The 23,869-nt window shown below is 46.8% G+C and overlaps 2 protein-coding genes across 2 annotated transcripts in view; one reads left to right on the top strand and one right to left on the bottom strand.

The window, feature by feature from the left end:
• The window catches only part of STAB2 (stabilin 2), a 125,839-nt gene that overhangs the window by 98,438 nt on the left and 3,532 nt on the right, over positions 1–23,869 (top strand). Inside the window, exons 52-67 of the mRNA XM_090272601.1 lie at positions 565–654; positions 2,711–2,857; positions 4,139–4,195; positions 5,540–5,666; positions 7,007–7,156; positions 8,560–8,664; positions 9,948–10,055; positions 11,697–11,890; positions 13,034–13,175; positions 14,862–14,995; positions 16,624–16,789; positions 16,934–17,040; positions 19,395–19,514; positions 20,417–20,557; positions 21,879–21,986; positions 22,871–22,999. Coding sequence (XP_090128727.1) covers positions 565–654; positions 2,711–2,857; positions 4,139–4,195; positions 5,540–5,666; positions 7,007–7,156; positions 8,560–8,664; positions 9,948–10,055; positions 11,697–11,890; positions 13,034–13,175; positions 14,862–14,995; positions 16,624–16,789; positions 16,934–17,040; positions 19,395–19,514; positions 20,417–20,557; positions 21,879–21,986; positions 22,871–22,999 — 2,025 coding nt within the window. The remainder of the gene's footprint in view (positions 1–564; positions 655–2,710; positions 2,858–4,138; positions 4,196–5,539; positions 5,667–7,006; positions 7,157–8,559; positions 8,665–9,947; positions 10,056–11,696; positions 11,891–13,033; positions 13,176–14,861; positions 14,996–16,623; positions 16,790–16,933; positions 17,041–19,394; positions 19,515–20,416; positions 20,558–21,878; positions 21,987–22,870; positions 23,000–23,869) is intronic.
• NT5DC3 (5'-nucleotidase domain containing 3) overlaps positions 9,742–23,869 on the bottom strand; it is a 69,815-nt gene continuing 55,687 nt past the window's right edge. The window contains exon 15 of the transcript XR_016510429.1: positions 9,742–9,990. The gene's annotated coding sequence lies outside the window, so the exon portion shown is untranslated. The remainder of the gene's footprint in view (positions 9,991–23,869) is intronic.

Genomic DNA, 23,869 nt, shown 5'->3' with positions numbered 1-23,869 from the left:
TCTCTGCCTCTGTTGTCACAAAGCTGCCTTCTCCTGAGTGTTTCTGTATCCTCATGGGGTGTTCTCTTCTCTTTTCTTCTTGTAAGGAGACAAGTCATATTGGATTGAAGGCCCACTCTACTCTAGTGTGACTTCATCTTAGCTAATTACATCTGCAATGACCTTCTAAGTAAGGTCACATCATACAGTAATGGGGGTCAGGACTCTGACTTTGTGGGTGCATAACTTGACCTCTAACAACACCATTTCCCTGACCCACGCATGCTACCATTGGCTTCACACACCAAGGGAGCATCCTCCACAGACTCCCACGAATAGATGGGAGACGGAAGGGTGACTGAACCCAGGCCAGCTGTCGGAGACTTTGCCTGCAGAAAAAATTTCCAAGCTTCTTGAGGGCCTGTAATTATTATTCCTTTGGATTATACCTGCTGTCATTTTCAAGCTGGACTTCTTAGAACTCTTGGAAAAACTTGTGTCTGAATCTGGTTTGTTGGCAAAGATCCTTTGGTCCCCTCCTCAAACCAAATTTGGGATATTCACATGGCATCTTCTCTTCCACAGGTTTTAGCAGTGGATCTCCCCAAATATGCTGTCTGGAAAACCCTGCAAGGTTCAGAGCTGCGTGTGCAGTGCGGTGCTGACAGTGACATCGTGAGTATTGTCATAGGGTTGGAGGTTGGGATACATTATCAACATTCCGCCACCACTCCCCTTTCAAGGCCGTGTTCTTTTTTTTTTTTTTTTTTTTTTTCCCCCATCGTTGACGGTAAACTCTGTCCCTCATTGGCTTGAGAGGTATTTTCTCTGAAAGCAAATAAATGAATGTGAAAGACCTGATAAATCCTGGCTCACCTATGCCCGGCAGCAGGTGTCAAGAAGCCCCTCTCCTCTTGCATGTGTGGAGGGCAGCTTTTAGAGTCAGTCGGTCAGTGGGCTGTTGTTGGAGCATTTGCTTTCCAGTGTGAGTCACTTCCCTGAAGCAGGAAAGGACACTGTCATTCCTTCCCCTGCCTTCGCAGCCTCCCTGTGACCTCATCTCCAGCCCTCTCTTGGTGGTCAGAACCAGTGCTGGGCTATAGCTTCTTAAATCAGCCAACAGAGTGAACGTTTGCGATTTTCACCTTCCCTGGCTAGTTTCTGAACAATTTTACCTTCCTGTAATTCCCCATGATGCATGGATATGATAGGATAATAGTAGCTACATCCTATATCCTACATATAAAGGAAAACCTCAAAAGACAGTGACTTAAGGGTTTATCTCTCTTATAAAAGAAAGCAGTGGGTGGTCCATCCGGAGCTAGTATGATGGCTGAGTGGGAGAGCTTCTTTTGTCTTCCTGCTCTTCACTACATGTTTCTGGCCTCAAAATCACCTCAAGATCCAACATAGCTGCTGGAGCTCCAGCCGCCACGTCCACTTTCCAGGAAGTAGAAAAGAGAAATGACGAAAGGGATGCAGCTCCCAGATGAGTTTATTCCCTTCGAGGAGCCTTCTGAGAAGTCCCATGCAACTTTCTGTTTACAGCTGATGACCAGCCAGAACCCCTTTGGTGTTTGGATTGGAATTACATTGAATTTATAATTGAATATGAGGAATGTTGGCATATTTACATTCCAACTTCTGGAAAGTTACACTGGGGATTGGCTATACTGTCTCCATAGACCAAACTGGATGCCTATCAAAGAAGTACATACATATAGCAAGAATGCCCAATGCGCATTCTTTGTGCTACTACAGCTTTCAGAGAATTTTGCAATGTATTATTTAGCTTGATCTTTATAACAACCCTATGCAATGGAATCATTAATCCTACTTACCCAGTGAGGAAAATTAAACCTCAGAGAAAGTCTGCTGACTCAGGCAGCCACACAGAGCATAAGTAGAAGTGGGGGAATTTAACCACAGTGTTCCAGGGTTCTTTCCACTGAATCACATTGTGTCCATCACATCATAGATACTGAGGTTTATCTTTTTTCTTTTCAAGGACACTTCTAAAAATATTTTGCTTCCTGGGAGTGGAGGGGAGGAGGAGTATATCTATCAACTTTGCTGGGTGGACCTTATGAAGAAAAAGTGCTAGGATTGTTTGCAGCCTAAAATGAAATAATGTATCTAAATCACAAGTTAGACAATGCCTAACACATCTGAAGAAGTTATTATTATCATTATAAAGGTAAAGCCCATCAGTTGTATACCCTGGAAAGAAAGTTGTGTCAGGCACCTTGCTGGGTGCTGGCACTAAATAAGAAACTGGATTACTGCGTGTGAAGTGGTCACGTCAACAAAGTTTATCCTGAACTCCAGCCAAGTCAGCCTTGCTCCATCCTGCTACCCCCACTGCCACTGTTTCTAATCTGGCAGAGCCCGTGTTGCTGAGTGGCCAACAGTGTGGGCTTGGAGGCTGCCTGCCTGGTATGAATGCCTGCACCGATACTTACTGCTGAGTGACCTTGGGCAAGTTACTTAACCTCTCACTGCCTCAGTTTCCTCACCTGTAAATGGGAATACTAGCCACAGTAGCTACATCCTAGCAAGGTAAGGCAGGTAGAACTATACTTGGCACATAATACATGCTGAGTTTTTGAGATATATAAATATATATCTCAGTTCTTTCCGAGTCTTGCGAATGCTGGCTACACTATATGACCTAGGAAGAAAAGAAGTCTAAGAAGGGTTGTTGATCTCTCCCTTTCTCTCTATTTCTCAGGGCGAACTCTTCCTGAATGGCCAAAGATGCAGAATTCTACAACGGGAGCTTTTATTTGACCTGGGTGTGGCCTATGGCATTGACTGTCTACTGATTGACCCCACCCTAGGGGGCCACTGTGACACTTTTTCTCCATTCAATATCTCGGTCAGTCCTAAAAACACTTAACTCTTACTGTGGTCAGAGAATCTGGAGCCAAGGAAAAGCCCTCATGATCCAGCATGGGCTCTGCTGTGAAATGACTGAGGGCTGGCCGCCCATGAGCCTGGGACCCAAGTGGTCAGAGGCCAAGTGACAGTGTCCTTCAGATGTTCAATAACAAGCATCTACCTAGCCCTGCACAGGCTTTGCAAATGTTCACTTATCTACCCATCCACCCCTCCATTCATTCCCTCGCCGTTAAGGAAACATTGTTGGGTACCAAACGTGTGCCCTGCTGGTCATTTTCAAATTCACCCATCCATTCTGTCGTTCCCTCATTTATTTAACAAACATGTTTTGAGCTTCTGCTATATTACACCACATGAAATTGCCACATTTGACAAGCTGTGACTACAAACATGGCCATTTGACATCATTCAATCTAATACTTTATGCCACCCACACCTCCATCCATTTGCTCAGTCATTAACAACAGTGGTTAAACTTCTCTTTTAGGCCCTGCACTGTGTGAGGCATTTTCATATTTCACACTTATGCATCCACCCAGGACCATTTGCTGAGTTTGGCTCGATGTTCATCTTGTCCCTACAATAATCCAATAACAGAAGTAGATATCATCAACTCTATTATATAGATTTGGAAATTGAGTCTCAAAGAGGTGAAGTGATTTTGGTATCTGGCATCTGGTATGCAATCATAAATATCCCTAATTATTAGGATACCAGGCAGCCCAAGTAGGAGATAAAAACCCAGTTGTCCTTTCTGCTATAGAGGTGGCGACATTCTTAACTTCCCAAGTATATTCACCCACATTTTTTCAGTTAACCATTTTTCCTCCCCAATACCCTGAAGATCAAATAGCATCAAGAATTATTATTCCTATTTTAAAGATCAGAGACCTAAGGATGAAAGAACATAATTGGCCAGAAGCATCCCCGCTGGTTTGTAAGGATACTGACTCCTGTATCCACATTTCCCATGGGTATACCGGATGCCTATGTGAGGCAACCCTGGTCTACCTCTGCAGACTAGGGGACCTTTCATCTCCAAGAATTAAACCAAGGAGCTGAGTTTCAAGACATGCCTTGAGAATTCTCCATAGCAATGTTGCAGTGTGTTTACTTTTATGTTCTTGATCATGGCCATAATCTTAATCAAGATTAAGTTCTTAGTCAATTCATCAAGACGTTCACCAGGGGCATTGTGTTTCTGAATATTCTTGATTTTTAAATGTTGTTTGTTTGTTTGTTTTTTCTTGACAACTAGGGGGATTGTGGAAGCTGTTACTATACTCCCAGCTGCCCAACATCGACAAAACCAACGGTAATTATGAATGCAGTGACAACATTGAGAGAACAATAGGTTTGTTCTATTGTCAGGCCCCAATCTTCTGGTAGGTGTGTGTGTGCATGTATGTGCATTGCATAACTGTAATTTATGCTACGTTTTCAACAACCAGCCCAGTGGGCTGAGAGAGAACATTATTTTTTAACATTTTTAAAAGATGCTATTTATTTATTTTTAGAGAGAAGGGAAAGGAGAGAGAAAGAGAAGGAGAGAAACATCCATGTGCAATTGGCTGCCTCTTGCATGCCCCCAACTGGGGACCTGGCCCACAATGCCAGGCATGTGTCCTGAAACATGTGCCCCAACTGGGTATTGAACCAGAGACCTTTGGGTTCACAGGCCAGCACTCAATCCACTGAGCCACCCCAGCCAGGGCAGGAGATGAACATTCTTAACCAAAGCAACCTGTCAACCCACTACCTGTCTTCTAGGAACTGTCTAGAAAAGTCATGCTAGTGTAGACCTAGAACGGACTTCAAAGATCATTATAATGATAATAACAACTGAATTTTGTTAGCTGCTGTTCGTGTTCCTGGAACTGTGCTGGCCTCTTTACTTAGACATTATCCTTATTCCTCATTATAACACTCATAAGAAACTATTATTACCCCCATTTATGAAAAATATGAGTGTCAGAGAGGGTAAGCAACCAGCCAAGGTCACACAGCTAGTAAAGAACAAAGCTAGCACTGGAGCCCAGAGAGTAATGAAATTTGGAGTTTATGGATACAAGGTCAAATTTAAGTCAGCAATCTTTGGAAAATCACATAATCTATACATTTTTGCTTCTGTAAAACAAAGCTAATAACTATTCAGTGTGTGGGTATTAGGAAAAGTAAGTTTTAAGATGTGGGTACAGAGCTTGCCACATAGCAAGTGTTCATTAAATACTGGTTTTATTACTTACTGCAAAACCAAGTTCTCTCTAGTCTACTAGGAAAACCTCCAACAAAAACACCCCTGCAAAGTGAAGTATAACTCATACCACCCCTTCCTATGACTTGGGGGTCTTGCAATGATAGAAAGACCCCTCCCATGATAGAAAACTACCTCTCCCCCAATCCCCACTCTCTTACCTGACAATCACACCATTTGCAAACACTCTAAGGGTCTTAAGACTGGAGAGAAATCTCTCTAGCTCTGCGCCCTCCCCATTCATTTGCCTGTCTACAGCTCCAAGGAAAGAATTCCCTGTAAAGACCATTGAGTCCCATTTTCCACTTGAGCACTACCTGGATCCCCTACTGGGAGCAGGCTAGAGCCCAAGTGCCCAAGTTCAGGTGGTGAAAGGCAGAGGGATAGCTCATTCTCTTCCTTTAGGGAGTAAAGGAGAAGTGTCTATACAACCTGCCCTACAAGAAGAACGTGGAAGGCTGCCAGCTGCAGTGTGTCATTGTGGTACAGATGTCCACATGCTGCAAGGGCTACTTTGGGAAAGACTGCCAGGGTGAGGATGCCTCTTCTCTCCATGAGATTCCAAATGAGTTGCACAATCACTATGCAGCATTTGGAGGTTTCGACAGTGCTGAAAGTATAAAGTGTGTGCTTGGGGGTGGGGGTGGGGTACATCCTCCTAATGATGCTGCCAAGAAAAGATTCAAAAGCAATCATTCTGAAAAGTTCTGTAGCTTTCCTTCGACTTTTTTTCGCTTATGATATTTTGTTTTTGACAGAATTGTGAGTCTACTGTGCATGGGTTGTGATTGTATAGCACGCTTTTTTGCTAACCACGATAGCATAAGACATCCCCATGGCACTAGAAACACCAGATTTCATTTTTTTACTCTAGTCCGTGATCTAATAAGCACATGAGATTAAATGCATCTAACAGAAGTCTACCCCGGCACAGTGCTGTACTAATGTGATATGTATGGGCCATTATTTACTAAACACTGCCCTGCTAGTGCATATATAACATCACCCCCCTTACTGCACCAGAAAATGGCTCCTTGTCAAAGGTCACTTAGGCTCATCCTGAAACCTCTGTGTCTGGGCACAGCTCCTAGCCAGTAACACGTCAGCAACAGCAGCATAACAAACGTCATGGCACTTCCCATTGGCCATGCATTGTTTTTAGTAAGCGCACAAATTGGCTGCTATTTCCCATATATATGATTATACTTAAACCTTGAAAAAAACCCCAAGAAGTAGATTGTGTTGTTATCCCCATTTTACAGATGAGAAAATGGAGGCACAGAGAGGATAAAAAGCAAGCCCAAGGTCCCACAGTGTGTTACTTTGCAGAAGCCAGGATTTTAACTACCAGGCATACTCCATTTATTTTAGTTCAGTTGAGAAAATTGCAGACTGAGAGTCCATGCAATCACTCAGCTTCCACTGGCCATCACTGAAGTGTGGACATTCATAAAAAGTGTCATCCCTTAAATGTGCTCAGTGCTTTATATTTTTTTAATGTTCTCAGTTATAGTACCTCATTTGACCCTCATGTCTCAATGCAGTATAGGAAATTATAACATCATCATCTAGAGCTAAGAGAACTGAAGTTCACAGCAAGTTCATTATTCATCCCAGATCTACTCAAGCCAGATCTTCTGATCCCCCAATATTAGTGCACAGTTCAGTGTATCAACCTGCTGAGCTAGAATCCCATCAGATACATTTAAGTTCATGTCCCATGAATATCGAAACACTATGTGGATATGTCCCCAGGGCCACTGTCCCTCTGGGGTAATAATGGAGGTCAAAACCCAAGGCTGAGGAAGGGTTAGTAGCACATTTACAAATGCTGGGGAGACTATTGAGCCCTTGCTATTTCATCTCTTTCAGCCTGCCCTGGAGGACCAGATACCCCATGTAATAACCGGGGCATCTGTGTTGATGAGTACTCGGTCACGGGCGAGTGTAAATGCGACACCGGCTTCAACGGGACGGCGTGTGAGCTGTGCTGGCCAGGGAGGTTCGGGCCTGACTGCGAGCGTATGTAACACCCGCTGCCCTGTGCTCAGCCTCTTCTTCAGCTGTGTGCTCCCAGTCCAAATCCACACTCTCCTGCGGACCTGGAAGCATCCTTCCTCCCCTCTCTCCCAGGCACCCACGCCTCATCTACCTCTCCTTACATGCTTTTTCCCTCCTTGGATGTATTCCCAGTTTCCATCTACTGAAAGAATTTCATCTCTACAACTGAAACTCACATTCCCTGCAGCTTCCAAGACAAGCTGTGGCTGAGCAATTCATTCATTCGGTTATTCAACCAACACGTATTACTCCGTCCTTAAAAATATCAATAGCTGATAGCCTACAGAGTGCCTACTATGTGCCAGGCAGTACGTTTTACCATTTAATTCTCAAAATAACCTTTTGAGGCAGGTACTGTTATCAGCTGAGGATCTGAGACACAGAGAGCCCCAGCGACTTGCTCCAACGCCAGGAATGGCTCTAAGGTGGAAGGATACAGTGATGTAGGAGAGAGCAAAACCCCAGCTCTCAGAGAGTGTACAGGCAAAAGGAGGAAAGAGATAAAAACTTAAGAAAGAAAAATAGTTATAAGGTGTACATAAAAAGCAGGTAAAGGGAGTGATGGAAGAGAGAGGAGCAGGTGCAAAGAGGAGCGGGCTGGGCATGAAACAAAGAGCAAAGGGGCCAGGGTGACTGAGCAGAGGAGGCAAAGAAGGGAAGAAGGAATGAAAGCTGAAGGTTGCCGGGGGCCACCTCACATGGAAGCTTCTCGGGCAGAGGAGGAACTACAGCATCTCTTCTGAGTGTGATGGATGGCCAGTGGCGGCTTATGAATGGAGAAGTGTCATGTGCAGAATAGGAAGGATCACTCAAGCTGCCCTGTGAGGAGCACACTGCAGGGAGCAGGTGCAGAGGCAGGGTCGCCTTTAGGGAAGCTCCTGCACAGTCTAGGTAAGAGCTGGTGCTGCCTTGGGCTACGGTGGTAGTTCTCAGGGTGGTGAGAAGTGGAAGAATTGGTACGTATCGTGCAGATTTTACTATTAAACAGATTTCTCGGTTAGGAGGCCCCAGATAAGGCTCTCTCCCCCTCCTATTCTGTTACATACTCCATCACATATGACACTCACCGTATTTATAGTGACATGTTCCATAGGCACCTATTCCTAGACTGTAAGCTCCATGAGAACCGGGACCTTATGTCTAATGGTTTACAGTGAAACCTCATTGCCTGGTGCTGTCTGCCCCATGATAGCCACTGAATACGTGATCGTTTGAATGTGCGGGCGGATGAGTGAATGAGTAAATGACCGTGGCACAAGCAGCGTGCCTCCCACGCTGACAACACCTCCAACAGCTGTGAGCTGGGGGGTTGGATTTCAAGCTCTGATCATGGATAACTGATTGCACTGCCATTTGCTTTACAGCCTGTAGCTGCTCGGACCACGGCCAGTGTGATGAGGGGATCACAGGCTCCGGGCAGTGCCTCTGCGAAGCAGGGTGGACCGGCCGCTTCTGTGACACAAAGGCAGGTCTGTCCTGGGAGTGGGCAGCTGCCAGCAGCACCACGCTGCAGTGGGCCCTGCCAAGAGTGTATAGCTGAGGTTGGGTCTGAGTAACACCTGGACAGAAAAAAAAAAAAAAAAACACAGCACAGCAGGTGTTCCCTTTTTCCACGTGGCAAAGATGACTTGACTGTGCTGGTCCAGGCCTCAGGAGGTGTGACAGCTTGAAGGAAAAGTAGATGAACATATTTAATTCAAACCCATGCAACCAGTGTGCAATCATGGAAGGACCCACCTCAGACAAAGGATGAGGATGGGGCAGGGACGGCCCCTCGGGATCGTGGTCCTGGGCCCGGAGGCCAAGTGGTTTCATAGAAAAGACAGTCTGGAATCCCCGATCTGCCCTGCGATTGAGCTACTAACCAGACAATTGGCCTTAGATAACCCACCTGCTCTGAGCCTTGATGTGCTCATCCTTAAAAACAAAAAGTGTGTGACACATTTTGCAGGGGCAAAATGGTTGTGGGGGTTGGAGATGGTGACTTGAAGTGCCCGGGGTATGTGAGCATTAGCATCACGGCCATTATCATGGCATCATTATCATTTCATCATTATCTTGATCTTTATTAAGCAGTCACTTTTCTGAGTCTTCCTTTGCGCCAAAGTCCTGTGGCTGGCAGAAGGCCTGAGACATAAAGGTTGAATTATCTAATATGAATCACTGTTATTTCACCCTCCCTGGAGTCCACAGGGCAGACTAAGCTCCTCTGCTGGGCTTTGGCAACCTGGAGTTCCACAAGTCCAACAATACCCTTAACTTCGGCTCCTCCTCCTCCCTCCTCCTATTCCCCTAACCCCTGACTGCCCCGTGGCTTCATGTGGCCTCTTGATGCTGCAGCCCCATCCAATTACCAAAGCTCCTGACCCCTCCCTCCAGACTTCCTCCTCCAAGTTAACCATCTCCATCTAGAACCCCATGCCCTTAGGACCAGAGAACCAATATGCCAAATTCATCTCTGTTAGCAAACTTTGAAGTATGAAGTTTTAATTGGTTGCCCCCAAAGATAACATATTTACATCTTAATCTGATTAACATTGCAAAGATAATGTCTTAATATAAAGGAGTGATTCCAGCATCTCCAAATCTCCAGGCTGGAAGGAACCTTAGCAAATCACCCCGTCTTCCTGCTATCAGGGGACACGTTTGAAACGCAGTGGCAGGTCAGAGAGAGAGTCTTGGGGAGATGCATTAGGTGGGTCTCAGCTCTTCTCACTATGACTCAAGATGAATGGTGACCTTTTCCTTTTAGTCTTTCCCCCAGTGTGCACACCTCCTTGCTCTGCTTCTGCCACCTGTAAAGAGAACAACACGTGTGAGTGTAACCTGAATTATGAAGGTGACGGAATAACATGCACAGGTGGGTGCCCTTTGTGCGTGTGTGAAGCGGTAGCATGAGGCAGAAGTGGAGCGGGACTCGGTCACAGTGCCTGGGCTCCATCCCAGCCCTTCTACCTCTTACCTGGGCCACTTGGCAATACCTACCCTCTCTGTGGCTCAGTTTCCTTGATGGGTTTGCTTATGCCTGAGGTCATGATTTGAAATTGCTTCGCAAACTGCGATGCACTTTATTGCATAGTGTTTGTCTAACTCTATGAGTAATCCAGTCTTACTTCAAAAACTGCAGAAGATACACTCCAGTGTTTAAAAAAAGAAAAGTTAAACCTACACACACTTTCACCACTCAGTGAGAACCGCTCTGAACATGGCAATGTCTGTCTTTAGTAGATAGGATATGGGTTCAGCCAAAGGAGCAGTGGCATTAACAAGGTTGATATTTACTATTTAGATGTTTATTTTTATCTCACATAACAGTTTGGATGGAGGCATCCAAGGCTAACAAGGGGTATCACTCTGAAAGGTCATCTGGGAGCCCAGACTCCTTCTATCTTGTCGCTCTGCCATCACGCAGCTGCCTGGCCCAAGATGGCCCCCAACATAAGCACCTCCCAGGCAGCAGGATGGAGATGGAGAGGAAGGAGATTTCAGGACACACCTAGCAGTTGTTAAAATCCTGTCTGCTCCTATCCCATTGGCGGGACCCTCATTATCTGTCACTCCTAGCAGCAAGGTAGCCTGGGAAATGTAGTCTGTCATTGGACAACCATGAGCCCAGCTAAAAATGTATTATTATAGATTAAGGAAACAACAGATACTAGGTAAACACTACCAGTCTTGGCCACAAGTACTCTTCTTTCTCATGAATAATTTCTTCACAGAGATATAGACTTTCTTTACAAAAATGAGATCTTGCTATACTTTCTGTTTTGTAATCTACCACAAGGCAGAGTCTAGAACTGGGTTGGCACTCCACAATGGCAGCAGAGTCCCGTCCTTAAGGTGAGGCCTTTTGCCCTAATGGCTCTTCTCTCAGAGTCTCAAGTGGCCACAACAACGCTAGGCAAAAAGGCAGGCAAGAGAAAGCAGGCAGCTTTCCAGCTACTCCTGAGGCGAAAGGTAATCAATTATGGGGTTGAAATTTGGAGGATTGTGAAAACAAAGGTCCTAAGCGGCAGCACGACACACTGGAGACAGCGTGGGCTTCGGAGTCAGACCAGTCTGGGTTTAATTCCCAACTCTGCCTCATTCTGGCTCCGTGAGTGTCAGTTTGTTCATCTGTAGAATGGGGTACAGTGTCTACCTCACAGGGGTTCCGTAACATGCTAACTCTACACACATGTATCATGCAGAACAGTCCTAACGCGAAAAACCCAAACTCTGACAGAAAAGTGCCACCAAAGTGGAGCCTAGAAGTATGTGACAAAAGGACAAAGATGGACAGATATCATCAGGCCTAGACTATGAGGGTATTAACTACAGGATATTAGTGTTTGCAAGGCTAACACAGAGGTCATGGCGCATGGGGAGAGAAGGTGCCAACATGTTGGGGCCCATTTACTACCCTCCAGTGCCGCTGGTCCTAAGGTGACCCATTCCCCAACCTGAAGCCCCACTTACACAGACAGTGGCTCATGGGGCCCTCTCTCCCCTGCCCTTACAGTTGTGGATTTCTGCAAACAGAACAACGGGGGATGCGCAAATGTCGCCAAGTGCTCCCAGAAGGGTACAAAGGTCTCTTGCAGCTGCCCGAAGGGCTACAAGGGGGATGGCTACAGCTGCTCAGAGATAGACCCCTGTGCGGACGGCCTCAATGGTGGATGTCATGAGCATGCCATCTGCAAGATGACCAGCCCGGTGAGTCTCTCTTCCCTGAGGAAATGTGAGATCAGCTTCTTATGCCTCACTCAGCCTGGTGTCTCCTCTGTGCTTCCCATTTGGTCTCTTCCTAAGCTTTCTTCCCACCTCAATCTATCGCTTGTTAAGTCAGCGAGCCAAGTGCAAGGTGGCATCCTAAGCCAGAAGAGGACATTAGTGGAAAACCTGGTGAAATCCACATGAAGTCTATTGTTTAGTTATTAGTCATGGACCAGCACTAATCTCTTAGCTTTGACAAATGTACTATGCTGATGTAAAATGTCAACATTAGGAGAAACTGGGTGGAAAGCGTGTGGAGGGACTCTCTCTGCTCTCTTTGCAGCTTTTCTCTAACTCGAAAGTTATTCAAACTAAGAAGCTCTTTAAAACAAAAAGAGTTGGTTGAAGTGGCAGGAGAAGTGTAGGTGTGGGCACCCTCAAGTCCTTTTAGAATGGAAACAGCGCCCTCATGACCTGTTCACCTGGCAGAAAGAGAAGATGGGGGGAGATGATGTCCATTGTGGTTATAAACGTGAACTTAGAGTCAGACAACCTTTGAGTCTTAGCTCCTGGACCCACGCGCCGTGTGGTCTAGGGCTGCCCACCTAATCCCCCTGAGACTCAGTGTCCTCATTGGCAAAGCAGGCCTAATAATAAGGCAGATCTCATAGGATAGTTGTGGGGATGAAGTGAGATCTTTCATTGATTCAACAGATGGTCATCGAGCACCTACTACGTGCAGTTGCAGGGGCCAGAGATGTCGCAATATAAAATCTGCATCCAAGCAGAGGGAGAGGCGGTGCTCGGTGCAGAAATGAACGCACGAGATACTTTCAAAGAGCATCAAGAGTCAGGAAGAGCATATACCGGCCAATGCGATAGAGGGGATTAGCAGAGCTACTTATTTGAGGGTTTAGGGAGGCTCTCCCTGAGCAAGTTGCACTCGAGCTGAGCGCTAAAGAATGGCATTTCCTCAAGATCCTCCACAGACACGTGACAAGGCAGTTACTTCACTGGACAGGAAAGACATATGTTCTTGATCCTTCTGAACATCTCCTACACTGAATGGGGGCCTGCCTAGCACTTGGGGGTCCTGGGGGTCCTCGACAAGGGGCTTTTTCACCTTTTCCATTCTCCACACAGGGCAAGAACAAGTGTGAATGTAAAAGTCATTACGTAGGAGACGGGGTGGACTGTGAGCCAGAGAAGCTGCCCATTGACCGCTGTCTGCAGGGCAACGGGCAGTGCCACGCCAATGCCAACTGTGCCGACCTCCACTTCCAAGGTCAGTGGGCCAGGGGCTCCGGGCCCGAAGCACCTGCTCTTCAGGCAAAAGAAAAATAAAATTTTAACTTTAAAAAAGTAAACATTTTAATTTCACTACATTTTACAATTTAATTAAAACTTTTCTACACAAAACATTGGAAGCCGAACAACCCATGCTGTTTGGTGTCCAGAAGAGAGTGGCTTCTGTAGCAGAGGGGCGAGTAAACTCAGAATTGCACCCTGAGCCATGAGAACCAGAAGGGAGCTCAAAGGGCCTCTATCATGAATTTTCCTGATACTTGCTTTCCCAAAATTCCTTAGTAATCCCTGCAACTCTTCCTTGGATTTGAACCTAAGGAGCATAGTTTAGGGTTTAAATAACAAAGAGGAAGCACTGGCCACATGCAGAAGCAATTTCTTAGTGGTTGTTTTGATAGGAGTACATTGATTGGCAAGGGCCCCACTCACTTCTGACGATGATTTGAGTGGCTTATAATAAACCAATGGGTATAAGAAAACTGAGAAGTACAGAAGTACAGCTGATAGGACATCTTGAAACCTGATGGGAGAAAGGCATCAAGGACCCCAAAACTAGTTCTGAGCCAGGGCAAGGAGGGCCTTCGGTGTGTCAGAAAGAAATTCGGGCCACAGCATGTTACAGCCAATGGGGTGTCTCTGACTGGCTCAGGTTTGCTTTAGTGGCGCAGTTTCTACACATCTCAATAAAGCTATTGACTTAATACCTGTTATGTACTGTCTTAGTTCAATCAAGCTGCTATAACAAAGTAAGAGACTGGGTGGGACTAAATAACAACAGAAATTTATTTCTCACCGTTCTGGAGGCTGGAAGTCCAAATTCAGGGTGCCAGTATGGAAGGTTCTTGTAAGGGCCCTCTTGCAAATTTCAGACTCCTGATTTCTCATTCTGTTCTCAGATGGCAGAAAGGACAATGGAGCTCTCTGGGGTCCTTTTTCAGAAAAGCTCCCTGCCCTTTCATGAGGGCTTTACCTCCATGACCTAATTACCTCTCAAAGGCTCTACCTCCTAATACCATCACATTAAGGGTTAGATTTCAACAAATGAATGGGGGGGGGGCACAAACATTTAGCCAATTACATATATTAAGGCCTACGACACCTCAGATTTCTTTTGGGGATGAGATAGAAGATGCATATAAGCAGGAGAAATACACAGGATAATGACATGGTCTACTTACAAAAAGAATCCCCATGTAATTGAGGAAATTTTTTAAATGTATAAAACCAGGAAAAGAAATTAATAAGACAGAAGACAGCAAATTATCTCACGCTGATGGTGCACCTGAACTGAGAGAGAAGAATAGAGAAAAATTGAAACTAGGGACTCAGAGAGATACCTGTACACCCATGGTCACAGCAGCATTATTCACCATAGCCCAGAGGTGGAAACAGCCCAAACGTCCATCAACAAATGAATGGATAAACAAAATGTAGTCTACCCAGACAGTAGAATATTATTCCGCTTTGAAAAGGAATGAAAGTCTGATACATGCTATAACACCAATGAACCTTGAAAGCATTATGCTACCTGAGATAAGCCAGACACAAAGGATCAATACATGATTCCACATTCAGAGACTTGGGAAGTGGCCTTCTGCTTCGAAAGTCCTGTAAAGTTCTTTGCGGAAAGTACTGACCTAGGCGATTCCTCTCCTTCCCTGTCTAGATACCACTGTCGGAGTGTTCCATCTGCGCTCCCCGCTGGGCCGGTATAAGCTGGCCTTTGACAAAGCCAGGGAGGCATGTGCCAACGAAGGTGCAACCATGGCAACCTACAACCAGCTCTCCTACGCTCAGAAGGTGGGTCCTCAGTTCGCGGGCACTGTGCAGGCAGGGTCTGCTGGAGAGGAGCTACAGGCTCTTCTTAACATGGGAACACGTAGGCTATTGCCTTCTCGGAGGGGAGTACAGGAAGATCCTGGAGCTATAATAACAATCTGTCACATCCATTGTGTGTCTACTATGTGTCAGGGACTGTGAGAGGTGGTTTGTTGACATTGCTGTCATCCTTACAATATCCCTGGAGGTACAGATAGGGCAACTAAGTCTCTAAAAGGTTAAGTAATGTGTCCAATGTCACCTAGCCAAGAAGTGGCAGGTCCGGTATTCAAAGGTAGCCCTAAGTCCAAAGGTCTGTTCTCAACCATGACGTTCAACTGCCAAAGCAGAAGCACAGATTGGGAGTGCATACGTAACAGCCGGAGACAAGAAAAAGATCAATGACCACAGGCCTAGCATTTCCCTGAACCCATAAAGCAGTTGAGTTTCTCTGGAAGAGCTGGGCTTCTCTGTGTCTAGAGGGGCTGAGAAATGGGTAAGTGGGGGTGGCCTCAGCTCTCAGCCATAGCCAGGTAAGACATAGAGCTCTGGCCAGAGCTACTCTCTTTGCCTCAAAAACCAGATGCCCTGCCCAATTGGAAAGGTCAACAACTTGGAGGTACCTAGTGGTCACTTCCTAGGAACAGAGCAAGTGACTGCCCACACAGTGTAATTTTAGGACTCTTCCTCCAACCTCCATCACTACTGAATCTCTCTACCTTTCCTCAGACCTGATGTTTTTTTTATCAAAGAACAAACCTTTGATGCCAGGACCCAGCATCTTGGAGGGTTTGAATTTCTGCTCTCCTTCTTTCTGGTTGTGTGGCCTTGATCAAGCCGTTGAAACTTCTGTGCTACTTGGCATGGTTGTATAAAAACTAAAGATAATATGGCACAGTGACCGGTATACAGTAGGACTTCAGTTTTTAAGATTAAGGGCTCTGGTGTAGACTGCCTGGGTTTGAACCTCAGCTCTGCCATTTGCTGGCTATATGACTTCGAGACAGTTACTTAATTCCTCTTTACCTGCATTTTCTCAATTATACGATAGGAATTTTTTTTTAAGTTCCTATCTCAAAGAGTTGATGTGAGGGTTAAAGGTGTTGACACAGAAAAGCCCTTGCGACAGAACCTGGCCCAAAATAAGTTCTCAATGGGATATGGTGATGATGAAGGTGATACTGATGTTGATGATAATGCTAATAATGGTGATAATGGTAAGAATGATGATGATAATGGCGATGATGAGATGATGATGGTAGTGATGATGAATCAGAGTTCTGCCAATCTATAAGCCAGAAGAATTTGCACCCAGGAGGAAACAAATGAGAGCAAATCTTCTCAAGAGCAGAAAGAAGAGAAGTAAGTGTGAAGGACTCAGGCACCTACAAGAAAGAGAGGGCACCATTTCATCTATCCAATGGCTCAATTAACAAAAACTTAATGAGCACCTACTATGTTATAGGCAGAGGGGCCCAATAGGCAAAATGAGCCTTAACCCCTGACCCCATGGAGTTCACAGTCTGATGGGGGAATCAGACATTAACCAAAGGACTTCACAACAGATATAAAGTTGCGGCTGACTGGTGGTCACATCTGTGTCCCTACAGGCCAAGTACCACCTCTGTTCGGCAGGCTGGCTGGAGAGTGGGCGGGTTGCCTACCCCGTAGCCTATGCCTCCCAGAACTGTGGCTCTGGTGTTGTTGGGATAGTGGACTATGGACCAAGAAACAACAAGAGTGAAATGTGGGATGTCTTCTGCTACCGGATGAAGGGTAATTATCCCAGTTACACTTCAGATTCCAGGTCACACCGCTGCTGAGCCACGCGCAGCCTGGCCAGCCAATCTCCAAGGGTGAGGTTGGCAGCCCAGGCCCCTGCGCCACTGGAGTGGAACCCCGTGTGCTCTTGCCTTCCAGATGTGAACTGCACCTGCAAGGAGGGCTACGTGGGAGATGGCTTCTCGTGCAGTGGGAATCTGTTGCAGGTCCTGATGTCCTTCCCCTCGCTCACAAACTTCTTGATGGTATGTACCATGTCTGCTCATTTTCACCTATGATAGTACCAAGTCATAGGATCATTGTGATAATTAAATGAGTTAATATTTGTAAAGCACTTAGACCTGAGGCCGGCATGTGGGGAATGCTATACTGGTGTTAGTATTACTATCTCTGTTTGCATCTAGAGCATCTTGAGAGTGATCTGCAGGAATGAGATGTTCTTTGTCTTCATGGACAGGGTGGGACACAGTGAGCTAAACCTGGGACAGGGTGGGACACAGTGAGCTAAGCCTGCCTGATGATCATCCAATGAGCCAAATTATCAGCATGGTGTCAACTTGTATTTTGCACTGCACTTAAAGTCACCTTATAGTCCACGAGTTATGTCCAATGAAGAGAAAGCCCCAGTTGGAGAAGGATTTGAAGTTGACCAATCAATGATCTGAGCTAATAATAATAACCATAACAAAAAAGCCAATATTTCCTGAGCATTTACTTTTCACTGAGCCCCTTCAGAGCACTTTTCACTCAATTCACAGAGTGTAAGCTGTAAGAGGAAGGATTTTCTCTGTGTCTTATATGTATTAGGTGCTCAATAAATCCTTGTTGGAAGGACTAAATCTTCATAAAACTTTATGAGGTCATTTCTGCTATTATTCCCATTTTGTAGATAAAGGAACTGAGGCTTGGAAAGGTCATGGACATAGCCAAGGAGAGTAGACTAGGCATAAATATATGGCTTGCAGGATCAGGACAGAGGTTAGACCAAGGACCCCAAAATGGTAAATCTTTGTCTGTAGACCAAAAGTTTCCATCTAACTGGTCTAAAAATCAAGGTTACCATAAATACTCTAATCACCCAAACCCATGTTTCTGCTGTGGGGAAACTTGGCTTGTGACAGGATTTCAGAGAAAAGACAGTGTCAGAATAAAACCCGCTGGCCATATGCCCTTTAGCAAATTAATTAACTTATCTGGGCATTAGCAGTCCCATTTTCACAACGACTAAGTCGAACTGGATAGTGTGATTTCTCATTTATCATAATTTGTTCAGTGAGTATTTATTGAGCACTTACTATGTGAAGGCAAGAGGATGACAGGGCGCCCAAAACTGCGGTTCAAAGACATCTGCAAAAAGGACATGACACAATGCTCCATCAATCTCAACACATGGGAAGTTCAAGCAGACGACCGCCTAGCCTGGAGGCTCGCGGTCAGGCAAGGTACGTCACGCGCGGAGGCTGCGCGCAACGAGGAGGCAGCCCAGAAAAGATCGAGGCGGAAGCAGCGTCAACAGCAGCAACAACGGCCATCTGCCTTCACCTGTAACAAGTGTGGCAGGGATTGTCACTCCCGAGTCGGACTGCACAGCCATTCTCGGCGGTGCAGATAGACTCTCAGGAAGCTACGCCATCGTCTCTCGAGACGGACGGCTGCCGACGACGACGACAACGACGACGACTATGTGCTTGAGCTATATTAGTGAACAAAATACGCCAGCAAAACAAACAAACAGAATAAATAAGTACATAGTGTTGAATGCTAGAAGGTGATGTGGAGGGAAATGTAGAGTGGGGGGAAGGGGCACCACAGGGTTTCCATTATTGCATAGAGTGATGAGGGGATGCCTTAGTGAGAAGGTGACAATTGAGACACGCAGATTTGAGGTGGAACATTCAGGGAAAAAGGAACAGCCAGGCAAAGGACAAAAGACAGGCATGTGCCAGACAAGTTGGAACAACAGCAAGGAAGCCAGTGTGGCTGGAGCAGAGTGAGCAAGAGAGAGGACAGCTGGGTATGGGGTCAGAGGAGCTACTGGGTCCAGCTTTGGGCCCCCTAAGCCATTGTAAGGACTTCGATGTTTCCTCTGAGGGAAGTGGAGGCCATCGCAGGGGTTGGACAACAGGAGACTCAAGGTTTGACTTAACGTTTCGAAGAACTGGGCAGGCTGCCGCGTTGAGAATGCCCTGGGACGTGGCTGTGATTTGGGACCATAGGATTCATTAAAAAACGGAAAAGTGCTCCTGACACTCTGCCAAGGTGCAGTTGGAAGAAACAGCATAATGTTTTCCAGGTCCACAAGAGAAAGACAAATGTCATATGATTTCACTCCTATGTGGAATCTAATGAACAAACTGAGCTAACAAGCAAAACAGAGACAGACTCATAGATGGAGAGCAGGCTGACGGCTCTGGGGGAAGGGATGGGAGGAAGTGGAAGAGGGGATAAGGGGGATAAATGGTGCTAGAAAATATATAATAATAATAATAATAATAAAAGAAACAGCAGATGCGTGGCAGCTGAGTCGGACTAACATCAGGAATGTTCCCTGCACACCGCTGGCCCACCTGACTGCTTCTGTCCCCCCCCTCCCCCCCAGGAAGTGTTGACCTACTCCAACAGCTCAGCCAGGGGCCGGGCGTTTCTGAACCTCCTGTCTGACCTGTCAGTCCGCGGCACACTCTTCGTGCCCCAGAACAGCGAGCTGGGGGGAAATGAGGTGAGTCGGCTCCCTGGTGTCCGTGCTGGAGGCTAATTCTTCTAGCCACCATCAGTTATCCATCACCATGACGATGCCGTGTCACAAGTCACCCCAACACTGAGTAGCTACGCATTTATTTAGCTCTGACATCGGCATGTCAGTGTGCAGGTCTTCCGGTCTGGGCCAGGCCCGCTGCTGCGTCTGAGACGGGCTGGCCATCAGCTGATCTAGGCTGGCCAGTCTGGGGCTCTGCTCGTCGGGGCTGTCACCATCCAGCAGGCATGTTGTCATAGTGACAGTGCGACGCGATGAGAGCAAACCCGGTCCTGCCAGCACTTTTCAAGCCCCTGTCTGGTAACATTTGCTAATGTGTTACTGGCCCGATTAAATCACACAGCTGAGTCCAAAGCCAGAGCGGAGACCCTCAGTTACATGGCAAAGGGCAAGGACATTGCAAGGGGTGAAGAACCAGGGCCATTGATGCAAGCGGTCTGCCACCCTGAACTTCAACACACATGGTACACAGAGGCATTGGCAATATGTATTCAGCCCTCCTACACATGGTTGTCCTACAGGCTCTGACAGCCCCAGGCTCTTCACACACCCCAGGGCCAAGTGGCGCAACACCTCTGCCCACTCGGTACCCACTCAAGACCCAGTCTTCCCAGGGCACCACTGGGAAGCTCTGCTTAGACCATAAGGCTGACTCTCAATGCCACGTCCTAGCTGGAGGGGAACCTCTGGCAGAGCCCAGACAACCAAACACCTGAGAAAAACTTGACCTTTACTGATCTCGACAGGAGGCAGAAAAGCCAAGGCCATGAGAAGTGACTTTTTTTCTATGTCATCCTTATCATTAAAAAGAAAAAAATATTGCTTGACCTTTGAAGACCGTTCTTGTGTTGCTTCTCTCCTCTCAGAAGCTGTCCGGGCGGGACATCGAGCACCACTTCGCCAACGTCAGCATCATTTTTTACGATGACCTTGTCAACGGTACCGTGCTGCAAACTAGGCTGGGAAGCCAGCTGCTCATCACCTCCAGCCAGAACCAGAGCCAACCGGTATGAAAAGTCTCCTGGGCTTATTAGAAGAGCGGGAGATAATCCATGCAAAGTTCCTAGCGTACAGTAGGTGCTTCACAGATGGCAGCTCTTCTAGTGTGAAAGTATACTCTAAACCTGCAGCGAGGGGTGGTGTTAGCTGCACACCACAGCACAGCACGCGGACTGTTAGGTCGCCCCCTCCCACTTGGGAAATAAGTCATTGGTGACCACAGCCTCAGAAGCTGATAATGAGGAACTGGAAATGCAACTACTTTAAAGTTGTCTGATTCACCGTCATTGTTCCTGTTGGATTGTCAGCCTATCCCGGGTATTAAATTGTGAGCCATGAAGTCAACCTTAGAATGAAAACTACTTCTGCCACTTGCTGGCTTTAGGCACATAGACAAGTCATCCAACTTCTCTGTGTCCCAATTTCCTCATCTGAAAAATGGGGATGATGGGATGTGTTGATGGTGTTGATGATGATGGTGGTGGTGATGTAAATGGTTATGATGGTGGTGGTGGTGGGGATTTTGATGATGATGGTGGTGAGGGTGATGGTTGTGATATTAGAAATGGAGGTGGTGGTGGTGGTGGTATTAGGAGTGGTGGTGATAACCATGACAACCATGATGTCAGATCAAAGGCTTTTGTGGGGATTCAGTGCTTCAAGGATTCTAATGTGTGAGAATAGCACCTGAAATGTAGCAAATGTTCAATAAGTATTATTTTTTAATTTTTACCTAATAAAAGATTTTTATTGTTGAAAATCAGTAGTTTAGACCAGTGCTTCTCACACTTTGACAGGCAGGTTTGTTAAAATGCACGTTGTAGTTCAGCAGGTGGAGTGTGGGGCCTCAGGTTCTGCATGTCCAGTGAGCTCTCGGGGGACTGCCCACACCACAAGCCAGCGGATCACACTTTGATCAGCTAGGAATTCGATCACTTAAAAATTTCTCTTCTCCAGTGTAGTGTGATGCTCAGAGCAATGATCTGGAGACCAGAGGCAAGGGGGTTGCCACTTACTACCTGGGTGATCTTGGACAGACCATTTTTCTCCTGAACCCTCACCTATCAGACAAGTGGGCCAGACAGATGGCCCCTTAGGTTTTCTGCACGTCTTAGATCAGGCTGGTTGCACAAGCGCAACGGATGTGTTCTGGGCTCAGTCGTGTTGCTGAGTGGAGGGCTGTGCTGCCTGTTGGGGAAGGTAGGCCTGAAACCCAGGCTCCGAGATCTCAGGCAAAATGAACAACTGCCCTCCAGGGAAGGGCCACCATGTGGGAAGAAAGAGCCAGGTGACCACTGATCTCCATCAGCCCTCTTCTCATTTCCCTAGGAGACCAGGTTTGTTGATGGAAGAACCATTCTGCAGTGGGACATCTTTGCCTCCAATGGGATCATTCATGTCATTTCCAGGCCTTTAAAAGCACCTCCTGCCCCAGTGGTAAGTAGCCAGGGTTCCTGGAAAGGGGCTGGGAAGAGCCCAATGTCCACTCTCCAAGACACAAACCATTGCTGGAAGCCCTGCACACCCATTCCCTGGAGACTGGAGGAGCCTCCCCTAATCATCATGACAGCTGGCTTCAGGGACACCTTGCCCTGGCTCATCTCACCCCCACTCCTGTGTATTAGCAACACCACACCTGTCACCATTAATATTTGTTGAATGAAAGGGACAGGGTGGGCTAATGAAGAAACCACTGGAAGGGAAGTGAGAAATCCTGAGCCCCTCCACTTCATAGCTGTGTGACCTTGGACAAGTCCCAGAACATCTATGAGCCCCCATTTTTCTTACCTGCAAAATGAGAGTCATAATGCCTTCCTCCCTGGGTTCTGGGACCACTGTGAGTTAATATAAAATATTACATTATATTATATGGTTGATGTTGTTAGTATCCTAACCTTGTTCTAGTGCGAGTGGGGATAAGCACAGCTGGACGCTAGGGATTTCCACAGCAGAGCAGTTAAGCTCAGAAGCTCCAAAGCCAAGCTGGCTTCAAAGCCCAGCTCTACCACTCACTGGTTGTGTGATACTGGGCAAATGCTTAACCTCTCTCTGCCTCAGTTTCCCCATGTAAAAATGAAAATAATGACTGTCCCTATTTTTCTGGGCTACTATATGTTTAAATGGATTATTTCATATAAGGGAGTGGTAGAACAGGCTCTGGCAGCAGTAAGGGAAGATATATGTTAACTATTTTATCATTAATTTTATTCCAACTTGCTCCAAGATGCCCAGGACAGCAAGAACGGGCAGGCTCTAGAAAGCACACCTCCTTGGGGAAGTCACCAGATTTAAGTAGCACCCCCTCCCCTTTCTGTGTTCAGACTGCAGCCCACACTGGCTTGGGGACAGGGATATTCTTTGCCATCTTCCTGGTCATTGGAGCCATCGCTTTGGTTGCATATTCTTACTTCCGACTGAACCGGAGAACAACTGGCTTCCAGCATTTTGAGGTAGGAATGAGAAAAATGGGAACATGGTGACAAGGGTCCTCTCTACAATGCAGACCCTGACTCTGGGCTACTTCGGCTGACTGGCTGCTTCCAGAGATCACCCAGCAGTTGGGTGCTTGGCACACACCTCCTGCTCCAGGGTGGGGTCTCTGCCTTTAAGAGCAGCAGCAATGGCAGCCTAGAGCCCCTCTGCCTGGCTGAGACACACGGTGAGGTCAGGACGATGATCATGCTCACCTTGGGGGATTCCTGAAACAGACGCCCACCATGATGGCCTTGGGCTTCAAGGCTGAGGGCGAGGTGGGGGACAGGGTCAGGGACCTTCACCGTGGGGCCTCCTGCTGCAGCCAGAGAAACATATTTTGCCCTCTTTGAACTGTTGAGCCCGCATCTAGGTCAGCAGGTCTTGGCTGACAGTGGAGTGACCCTGTGACTGGGATTGGCAGCAGTGCGGCCCCTCCCAGGCCTCTCCTCTCCTCCTCTGGCCGCCTCCTCCAGACTCGCCCAGCAAAGACTGAGCATAGCCCCCAAGCAGTTCACTTCCTTCCAGCAGATAACCTGCCTATGTGTAAACCCCAGGGGCAAAGCTCAAAAATGTGATTTTTAGCACAAGTGTACACACTGTATGAATTGTTCTAAATTAAGTTCAAGAGCAAGCAAAACCGCTCCGGGGTGATGGAAGTCAGAAGAGCAATGACGCGGGGTGGGATTGCATACTGGGGAGTGAGGGGCAGGGATGTGAACGGCATGAGGGCACTTCCTGGTGGGGATGGAAATGCCTGATATGCTGATTTGGGTGGTGGTCACACCCCGGCTGACATACTGAGATGTCATATTGAGCTGAACACTTGAGATTGGTGTATGTTATGT

The sequence above is a fragment of the Furipterus horrens genome, unplaced genomic scaffold, assembly GCF_987537825.1.
Source record: "Furipterus horrens unplaced genomic scaffold, mFurHor1.1.pri manual_scaffold_4, whole genome shotgun sequence".
NCBI classification, from domain to species: Eukaryota; Metazoa; Chordata; class Mammalia; order Chiroptera; family Furipteridae; genus Furipterus; species Furipterus horrens.
The sequence above is the reverse complement of the archived record's forward strand: the minus strand, read 5'-3'. Positions and strand labels throughout refer to the sequence as shown.